The sequence below is a fragment of the Centroberyx gerrardi genome, chromosome 7 (genome assembly GCF_048128805.1).
Source record: "Centroberyx gerrardi isolate f3 chromosome 7, fCenGer3.hap1.cur.20231027, whole genome shotgun sequence".
NCBI classification, from domain to species: Eukaryota; Metazoa; Chordata; class Actinopteri; order Beryciformes; family Berycidae; genus Centroberyx; species Centroberyx gerrardi.
The window spans coordinates 10,051,457-10,062,278 of NC_136003.1; the positions used below are offsets into that span (position 1 = coordinate 10,051,457).

The following is a 10,822-nucleotide window of genomic DNA, read 5'->3' on the forward strand; positions in this document are numbered from 1 at the left end:
GACTTTTGTTCTGTAACTGACTTTAGTGTCAGGGTTAAGTGTGACTTGCAGGTTCTTCTTCTCATAAGCATTCATAACTCTTTCCTAATCCCATGATCCTTCTATTAAAAGCTTCAATAGATTTCTGAACATTTTGATTTTACAGGCCGCTAGAGGGAAAAAAAAACTTTGGGTCAGTTGTTTCACTATTGAACGTTTCATATCAATTATTACCATAGCAAATGTGGTGATGAATTATTTATTTTGTTAACCTGCACCCAACTCTTTAAAGTAATAATCTGCTACATTTTCTTATAAATAAATGTTGTTTGGCTAATCTCTTTGCCAATTAATATGACACAGGAGTGATTCAACCCAATTCATGAAACATTTACATTTGCTGTACTAAACATTGTGTCTGGCAGGTCTTTCCCGGGAAATCATGTGTTTTATGTTTCTGGCAGCAGCAACAGCAGTTTGTTTAGAATAAATAGAGGAAGATCTGGGTAGTTAGCATGAGCAGCGAAAGCCACCATGGCTGAACAGACAAAGAAAATATATCACGGATTGCCACTTTAAGTTTAGGGTTAGGAAATGTCTTCATATATTCATAGAATGTATCCAACATATTCACAGTAGTGCCTCTTCTGATGAGATGCTGATGTTAGCTGAGTCATGGAAAATTCAGATATTCTTCTTGTTAGATATCATCCATCTGTGATGTTCAGTGCAAGTGTTGTAATTTACTTTTTTGGTGAACCCACTTTCCATCAACCTGCCTCGTCTACTTCTACTTTCGTTAGTGATTTCCTACATTTCCCAGAATGCATTTTGACAACCTTCAGAGGACATGCCTGAACTTGTTGCTTTCAATGGGCAGATTCAGCTGTGGGTGTCTATGGGTGTCTGTGTCTATGATCTCAACGGTGCCCCTTACTAAAAACTCTTGTAAGTCTTGTAGCTGCGTTGCATTCTGGTCTATTGAGGCTACTTGGTCTCTCTCCTCTTCTATGATGGATTTCTCCCTGTATGATTGTTGAATGTCGGTGCAAAATGGCAGCTCTAGAAAGAAGCTATTTCTCTTTGACTCTGAGGGACTGACACCAAAACCTGACGTTTACTGTTGATGTTTTGATTGTTTGGCCAGTTATCCACGGACATAAGACTAATACGCCACCAAACAGCAAAATGGTCCCAGAAATACAAGATACAGCACCAATGGCTGTGTGATGAACCACAGTGGAAACCCAGACTGTAGTGTATAGGTGCAGGACTGTAATGACATGCTAGGACGAATGCTGTCTTTTCCATCTACCTTTTGACATGCATGCTTTTTTTTTTTTTAGGAAAAAAAATCTCTCTGCGGAGTTCATGTATGCTTTCTATTCTGTTGCCTGTACACTGAGCTATGGAGACTGACGGCTCCAGAGAAACACGGGGAGGAAGACAGAGTGGGAGAAACAGAGACACGAAGAGGAGGAGGAGGAGAAGGCAGAAACAGACAGAGAGAGAGAGAGGGAGCAGAGAGAGGCTTTCTTGGGCCTTGCTGTTGCGTCCATGGTCGCAGCAGATGTGATTAGCTTGGCCTTTGTGCGACCTGAGTAACCAGGCAACACCAGTAATTTCCTGTTAACATGATTACCACCTACAGTATGTTTTACACACACTTCCATGTTTCTCTCTCTGTGTGTGTTTGTTCTCTCCCACACACACACAGTAGAGACACACACACAAATTCACAGAAACTCTATCTGTAGCGATACTGCAGATACATAGATATAACAAATGGATAGATATTCCCTTTCTTTCTTTCTCACCACCAAACCAAACACACACACACACACACACACACACACACATACACAGGGAGACAGAGACTCACTCACCGGGCTCGGACAGAGCCAGCACTCCTCGCTCGGGGGCGTCTTTACCGATCTCCTCCTCCTCCAGCTGGTAGGAGTCGAAGCTGTAGCTCTGCACCACGCTGCTCTCCCTCCCCTCCCTCCACCCCTCCCTCCCCGCCTCCCTCCACCCGGCTCTCCCTCCGTCCCTCCACGCATCCCTGTCCTCGGGCACCTGGGCCGGCACGGGCCTCCGGCGTTCCGCTCCCACCGAGCCCATCGCTGTCTACACACACACACACTTAAACTCACACTAAACACTCCTCTTGTTTCTATGAGTTATACACACTCGGGAGCATGCATGCTAAACAGAGTCTCCTGGACACGCCCTGCTGAGGCAGCTGGTGGAGAAGAGAGGCAGGAGGCCTTCAGATGATGGAGCGTCTGGAGGGAGAAACACAGCAGAAACAACAAGAATTAAAAGTGTGAAAGAAAAGGCAGAGCTGGAAAAAAACAATCAGTCGCCTTACTGAGAGCGAGTCGACAAGAGTCAAGGTTACAAACAGTGGTATTTTGGTGTGTGTGTGTGTCAATACATTTGTATGCGTTATGCGTGTGTGTGTGAGAGGCATATTGAGTGAGGAACAGAGTGACAAAGGATGCATGACTGAGTGACAGAGAAGGTGAGGCAAACGTGAGCGAACGTGCGACTCTGCATTGAATGAACCGCCACTGCAATACGGTGCTGTAGGAGGATGGAGATCAAAGGACAACGATGAGGAGGAGAGGAGAGGAGCAATACTATAATACCAATAATGCCATAGACTCCTATACAGGTGATGGGTAGTACTCTTTGTATTTATTATTATTACATGTATGTATGTAGCGTACCATATTATGTATTTGGGTAGGATTTACTCTGAAGGGGATGAAGACTAGAATAGAATAGAATAGAATAGAATAGGGGAGATGATGAAGGATGGCCTGTCAGGTGAAATGAACCCCCTTAATAAACTATTTGAATTGAGGGGAAATGTAAGGGAAACCAATTTAAAAAAGAGATACTGGCGGCTGCAGAAGGCCGCCTTTATTTCATTTGCAACATCTTCAGATATAGGCATCTCTCTCTAGATGCACTTATCTATCAGTGATGTTTGCGAGTGTGATGGAAAACGATGCTTTTACCCACCCATAGCCCTGCATATTAAACTGGAATAAATCTCCCCTGGTTAGCTGTGGGGGATTGTGATATACGACTCTTCTCCTAAGGTACCGGCTCTGTCATTACGGCTAGTGGTTCAATAACCTGCTTTCTCCCTTTAGAGCCACCAGGGATTTGTTATTGTCACACCGTATATTGATCTGAACGAGTATTGATATTGTTCCGTGTGGATTGGCACGTATAAATATACTTGGTGCTCACACAGCACACACACACAAAAGCTCACCTGTACCTCTACAGCTACACAAACACTTGGGTCCAGGCAGGCGGCTGGCAGCATGGCTCTAATCCTGTTCAAACAGCCACACCGTTTAGCTCTGTCACCACTGCTAATCTCTCCCATAACAGATCCTGACTAGATCAACTGATCTTTCCCCTGTTTCCCTGTGGGTTCAATTACATACTGGCCTACAGAATGAGGCAAAACAGCCTCAATCAATTTTTTTTAAAGGGTGTATTCCTTTTTCAAAGCCTATCTGGAGATTTGTAAAACTGGAAGCATCAGATGATGTAAGGAGGTTACAATTTGTGTAATTTGGGCTCATCCATGCCTTCATCAGATGCAAAGAAGCAGGGAGACAAATGATTACACACCCTGATTTAAGAGAGTTAAAACTAGTTACACACTGATTGAGAAAAGGCTAGTCGTTGTTTTTAATTTAGTAGGCTAATGATCTCGACGCACTGGCGCCTGACAGACACACAAAACTGTATTGTGGACAACAGCTGGAGGAGTTTCCCTTTCCAGACATAGGGCGGCGCTCGCAGCCTTCCCCCATTTAAATTAAAAGGATCCTGGCCAGCCAGCGATCATAATTGAATTGGAGTCTAATATTCCACTGCTGTTTCTATTGTTCAGTTATACAATTATAGAAGGAACAGGCTGGTTTTCCAAGAGTGCGCAAAAGCAAAATCACAAAATCACAAAATCACTTCATTGTATGTGTATAATGTAGACTATTGCCTGGAAATATACGGAAATCAGTGGTTTTATAAGCAATAAATTCACTGCAATTAGCCGGACATGTTTTTGCACGGTATTGTCCGATCGCGTTTCAAAGCTGGCTATCAGAAAAATTATATTTAATTAAAAAAAAACGCGAAAAGCACGACTGAGCAGTACGCTACAGCGCATCCTCTCTTAACCAATTAGGCATCCCACTTCTCTGCTTTCTTTTCCATCATAAAAAAATTATCCTAATGAAGTCCAAGTCCAAGAAATTGAGTTGGGTTTTTTTTTTACATCATTTCAGCGTCGTAATTCTGTCTGCTGTTCCCCGAACATCCGATCACCGCTCTTTCTCTCTCTAGCGCAGAAAAAAACAAACAACAGGTTATTAATGGCCCCTTTACCTCTGTGTCTCCCTCTCTCTCTCTCTCTCTCTCTCTCTCTCTCTCTCTCGCTCTGTCTCTCCCTCTGTGGGTTTCAGCGTCTGGTTCCTCGGCTCTACAGCAGCAGCGGAGTCCTTGGTTTCGTGCCGCTCATCCGCCGGTGGTCTCCGCCGGACCTGGTGCCTCCTCAACCCGTCTCCATCAGAGGGGAAGTCCCGGTGCCGTCCAGCATGCGCTCCTTACGCACCATCCATCAGCGGTACACCGGAGAGGAAAGGGAAGCATGGATGGATGGAGGGAGGAGGAGAGAGGAGAGGAGGGGAGGAGGGGAGAGGAGAGGGAGGGAGGGGGATGTTGCCTCTGGCTGTTCATCCATCGCAATCAGCCCTTTCTCTCTCTCTCTCTCTCTCTCTCTCTCTCCCCCATAACGAAAAAACAACTGTAGTAATCAGGGATGAGTGAGGGTGAACCCACTTTTACACACTTTTCTCTTTGCAGAATAGAGTTTAGGCTGGTGTGAATTATTAATATACATCATAGTAAATCGTATCAAACTGGAATGAATGGATCTTTTAAAGGAGAAGAAGTGGGGTTTTTTTTATAGATAATAATTGATTTCTGTCCATATTAGTGGTTGTTTGCCTTATCATGACCACCAGCTGCAGGTCAGAGTTTATCCACTATCACTGATAATAATCCTATGATTAATTTCAGAAGGATATTATTCAAATTCCACAGCATTAGGTCAAGTAGGATAATTATAGTGATACCATAGAAGATAAAAATAGCATAGAGTGCGATAAGATCACTATAAACTCACTACTGACTACAGAGACAGTGTGAGTCCCCACATGAATATTATATGAATGTTATAGTGGTTTTTCATTAGGGAGTCTCTCTCTCTCTCTCTCTCTCTCTCTCTCTCTCTCTCTCTCTCCCTCACACACACACACACACACACACACACACACACACACCTGCACCGAGACCCCTCTTGAACAGTTTATCAGCTGATACCTGTAATCAGGTAAGTGGTGTGTATGTGTGTGTGTGTGCGTGTGTGTGTGTGTGTGTGTGTGTCTCTCTCTCTCTCCCTTTTTCTCTCTTGTTCCCTCCTTCTGTTTCTCTTGGCTTGTACTAATTTCTCTCTCTCTCTGTCTTTATTTCTCTCTCTCTTTGTCTATCTCTCTCTCTCTCTCTCTCTCTCTCTCTTTCATCCCTCTTGCTTTCACCCACTGTTTCTCAATTTAATCCATTTCAGTTGCTTTATTGGCATGACTCAGAAACATTATTGCCAAAACGTTGTACAAAATGTCAATTTTCAAAACCCACAAACATCAGTTTATACATTCAAAGCATACTGAGATGATTAATCATTTGGCCTCAAAACATACACCATCCAATAGTCCATAATCACCAATATCTATAGTGCTGATTATTTGGCATGAAAACTACTATACACGAGCAGAGGAGAGCTGCTGAGCTGCAGCTCGGTCGTGACGGGCTGCAGATCTGATCAGCAACAACAGACAGGTAAACAAAAGAGGAGAGCTGGGTTATCTGTGTGTGGATGATAAGATGCAGACCTCTGTCTCTTCTCTCTCTCTCTCTCTCTCTCTCTCTCTCTCTCTCTCTCTCTCTCATGTCTGCTTTATTTGCATGAGATGTAAATACATTTGTGTTGCCATGAGGCGAAAGTATACAAAAAGTGGACATACAAATTATGATCAAATGATTAAAGGAAATATACAAATGCATTATGCACCCTATAATATAGTATTGAGTTTATATGTTGTACATGTAGTGTGCTTGAGAGGCTTTATGTATGTTGTAATATTATACCTTTATACCTATATAGTACACATTTATAACATTACGGTAGCTAAATGTAGACTCTCTCTCTCTCTCTCTCTCTCTCTCTCTCTCTCTCTCTCTCCTACACCCTTTTAGGTCTGGATTGATGGTTATGAATATGCACATCTGATATGTGATTTGTGTGTGTCTGTGTGTGTGTGTGTGGGGGGGGGGAGTGGGGTAGTACATGTCTTTTCCTTTGTCATTTTCACAAGATGTTTCACTAAAGAACATTACAAATCAAAGGCCTCTATCCTCTTTCTCTGTTTTCGTGCACAAACACACACACACACACGCACACATACACACACCTACACACACACACAGCTGGCACTACGGCTTCTCTGTGATTGACAGTTTAATCAGTTTAGTTCAATATGCTAATGCTTTATTATTGGCAGGGGCTCCGTCATATTGCACTCCCCCACTGCTGCCACAGGAGAGCGGAGGCAGGTGGCAGTTAGCGAAATGGGAGCTGACGTTTACAGGCAGACAGCAGACCTGGGACCAGCTGGGCAGGTTGTGGGTTTGAATCCCGTTCATGATCTCTGCTGCATTTCATTCTTTCTCCTTCTCTCCCATCTCTTCAATGTCTCTCCTTTGACCTATCTAGTAAGCACAAATGCCTTAAAATGTCTGAATCAAACGCCTTAAAAACAGTATATAGATTTTTGACGATTGCTTTGACTCACTTTGACTCACTTGCTCTTAATGCAAAATTCGATACTCCTCATTTTGGGCTCATAATCACGTACAGTTTGCAAAATAAAAGCCACTGTGTCAAATGAGGTGGAACATCATGCAAAAGGTTTATCCTATCAGAACATTGGATTGGCTCCTTGGTGAATTTTTAGTCGTGCTGCATTTTAAAATAATGTTGTTGTGATCTTTTTGAGATTATGAGCAGGAAGCATTCCCTTTGATATTGGATTGCTGTAAATGAGAGCGAGAGAGAGAGAGAGAGAGAGAGAGAGAGAGAGACTTTTGGATCGAAATCCTGTATACTGGCACATATTGTACAAGGCAAAATGAATACAATGGTATGAGATGATGCAAGAAACACACAAAAACAAAGACTGCATGTCTCCAAAACACAAACAATGAAAAATGTATGCAAAATGTGATGAATCCCATTCAGTGAATGTACCTTACTCTATGGCATTAACTTACTGTACATTCTCTGTTCTGCATCAACCTTACTGTATAGACACCAAACCATTAGATATTTTAATTACAGCACTGAAATTTACTATAATCACTGAAGATAATTTATTATATTAGTAATGTACGCAACATTCACTTGACATTCACACAAACAGTGACCACTACTATATGATACTGTAAGGTGAACACAAAGCAGAAACTCAGTACATTACATTATTTTACACTAACAGTAACCCATAGAAACCAAAGGTAAAAAATAGTACAGTCATAGTAACCAAAAGTATAAAATATATATATAGTAGAAGAATTAGAGGTGAGGATTGTTCATGAAATAGCTTCTGCCAATGAAATAATGGCAATGGGTTAAATGGGTAAATGGGTTTTACTGGTTGTGTTTTATCAACCAAACTATTCTATATCAGACATATCAACATTTTCTGTGGTTTGGAAACACGTTCTTGAGATTAAATCTGCTTGTCTGTCTGTCGCTCTGCCTGTCTGTCTGTCGCTCTGCCTGTCTGTCCCTCTGTTTGGCTGTTGTTTCTCTCTGTCTGTGGGTTTTTCCTTCCCTCCACTCAGCTTGTGGAAAAGCTTGCGGGTCTGAATTTATGTTGTGTTGAATAGCAATAGTTTGTCATGTTGTTTCAGCCTACAGCAATCTGTCCAGAACAGAATGAGTTACTGTCGATTTACCTGTGCCGGAGCTCTCTCACTCTCTCTCCATGTGTGTGTGTGTGTGTGTGTGTCCCATAAATATTTACTTCTGCAGCTCTCTGTTATGAATGTGTAAAAAGGTCACACCGTGTTACGCCTAGCTCACTCAAATGGAATTATTTTCTGTCTGACCAATACCCAGCGGCATTGTACGGATTGGAGTGTCTGTGTGTGTGTGTGTGTGTGTGTGCAAGGTGGAATTGAAGGTGGCAGATTGAGTGGTTTTGTGCTTTGCGTGCCTTGATATTTGTGTGTGTGTGTGTGTGTGTGTGTGTACAAGTGTGTGCCTGCATGCTGGCAACCTGTTGTGTGTGTGTTCATGCATATGTGTTGATATCTGTATATTTTTAGTGTGAAACTGTGTACGTTTGCTTGCATTTACGTTTGCATGCGTGCGTCTATCCATCCCTCCTCCTTCCCTCCTTCCATCCATCCACCCACCCACCCATCCATCCCTCCATCCCTCCATCCGGCCCGGTAAAGATGCTGAGCCTCAACAGTGTCTATATTTAGCTGCTGGCTCAATCAATGACGGCAGAGCCACAGTGCCATGACTCTGCATACTGATAGTACTACCGCCTACCAGCACCTCCTCTCACCTCTGGAGAGAGACATAAACTGACACACAGAGGGAAAGAAAGAGAGAGAGCGTGGGGAATGAGAGAAATGAAAGGAATAATGAGGAGAAAATGGAAGGAAAGCTACACCAAAAGTGACAAAAAAGGACAAAGATGGGGTAGAGAGAGAGAGGGAGAGAGAGAGAGAGAGAAACCAGATGGGGCCTTAATCCTGTTATATGGTAAGAGGAAGACGGGAGAGAGCGGGGAGAAATAGGTGGGAGGCGCTGGGAGGGAGAGGAGGTAAGGAAGCGGGAGAAGAAGAAGAAGAAGAAGAAGAAGAAGAAGAAAAAGAGGAAGAAGAGGGATGAAAGGAAAGAGACAGGTGTAAACACAGAGACAGAGGGGGATCGAGGGATGGAGACAGATGCGGAGGGAAACGGGGAGCGATGGCGAAGAGAGAGATGAAGAAGGATGTGCAGGAGGAGGAGAGGGAGGCAGAGATGGAGGGGCGGGAGACGAAGAGTCGACAGAGAGAGAGAGAGAGAGAGAGAGAGAGAGAGAGAGAGGAGAATGAATGCAGTGTCTAAGGGAAGGAAAGAGAGAGAGATGAAGGGAGGTTGTGGTGTTTTTTTAAGGGTGGAGAGACTTGAGGGAGAGAGGAGAGGGAGGGGGAATAGAGACTCAGGCAGCAGGGGACACAGAGGAAAAGAAAAAGAGAGATATCTATAGGAGAGAGAGAGAGAGAGAGAGAGAGAGAGAGAGTTTTTCCACTGACATGCAGTAGCAGTGTGGACTTGGAGAGAAGACGGGATCGATTCGCCGCTCGCCGGTCTGCTGTCATTAACTGGCCTGAGCTCAGCATTTGTCTCACTTGGACACACACACACACACACCATACACACACACACACACACACACACCAAACACACGCACACACACAGATAGTCTTTCTAATTTTGTGTCTCTTTCTCTCTCTCTCTCTCTCTTTTGCACAGACTCTCTAGTTCTTTCTGTCACGCAAACACAAACACACTCGAGTCTCTTATTTCTCTGGCTCTATTACTCACACACACACACACACACACACACACACAAAACCAACAGTCGCATTCTTACTATTTCTGTTTGTCACACACACAAACATGAGCGCAGACGCACACACACAAGCATCTCTCTCTCTCTCTCTCACATACACAAATTATCTCTCTATCTTTCTCTTTCACACCCACAGTAGAGAGCGTACACACCAAAAATCAAAACACTCTCAAATGGAGCACACACACACACACACACACACCACACTCTAAGAAGCTGTGAAAATTGGAAAGCGCCTTGAGCACTTGGAAAGCACTTGCTATATAAATCCACACTATTGTTATGCTTGGCTGTGATCTGTTTTGGGCTGGTATTACATGACAACACAGGCGAAGCAGAACGTCTCCCTCTCTCTCTGCTGATCTGACGCACACACACCTGCAGCTGCATACACACAGCTACACACACACACACACACACACAGCTACACACATACACACACACACACACACACACACACACACAGTACTTCTATCCTTATGAGGACCTTCTACTGACTACATTCATTCCCTAACCTGTAATACATGCCTAACCTTAACCCTTAGCCTAACCTAAACCTAATAATACTATAATAATAAACTTTATTTGTAGAGCACATTTCATACATCAGAGAGCAATACAATGTGCTTTACAGCAGAATAACAACAAATGGAAAACAGGAAGAGCAGTATAGAGAGACATGTAAGACAATTAAAATGGTAAAGAGAAGATAAGATACAAATAAAAGACGTTAAGAAGAAATACATTAAGATCAGTAAAACAATAGCTTCTTAGGCAAAACCAAGTCCGAAAAGGTGTGTCTTAATTCTACATTCTAAACTCAAGCCCCTGACCCTAAATTACTGTAACCTTAACTTTCCCTAAACTAACTTTAATTCAAGAACCCAAAAAGGGAAATCTAAAGATATCTTGATTGATTGAAACATGTAAAATAAATCAATCAAGATGTCTTTTTTAACCTTTTTTTGGTTCTTCAATTACTGTAAGCCTATTTGAAATCGACGCACCAGCGAAACCTATTTTATGTCCATTTTCTTACCCAGCATATGGACTTTCTAATA

General features: G+C 43.0%; 1 protein-coding gene across 1 annotated transcript in view; it reads right to left on the reverse strand.

The window, feature by feature from the left end:
* The window catches only part of slc29a4a (solute carrier family 29 member 4a), a 13,816-nt gene extending 11,716 nt beyond the window's left edge, over nt 1-2,100 (reverse strand). Inside the window, exon 1 of the mRNA XM_071906399.2 lies at nt 1,866-2,100. Coding sequence (XP_071762500.1) covers nt 1,866-2,100 — 235 coding nt within the window. The remainder of the gene's footprint in view (nt 1-1,865) is intronic.
* Between the last annotated feature and the right edge of the window lie 8,722 nt (nt 2,101-10,822).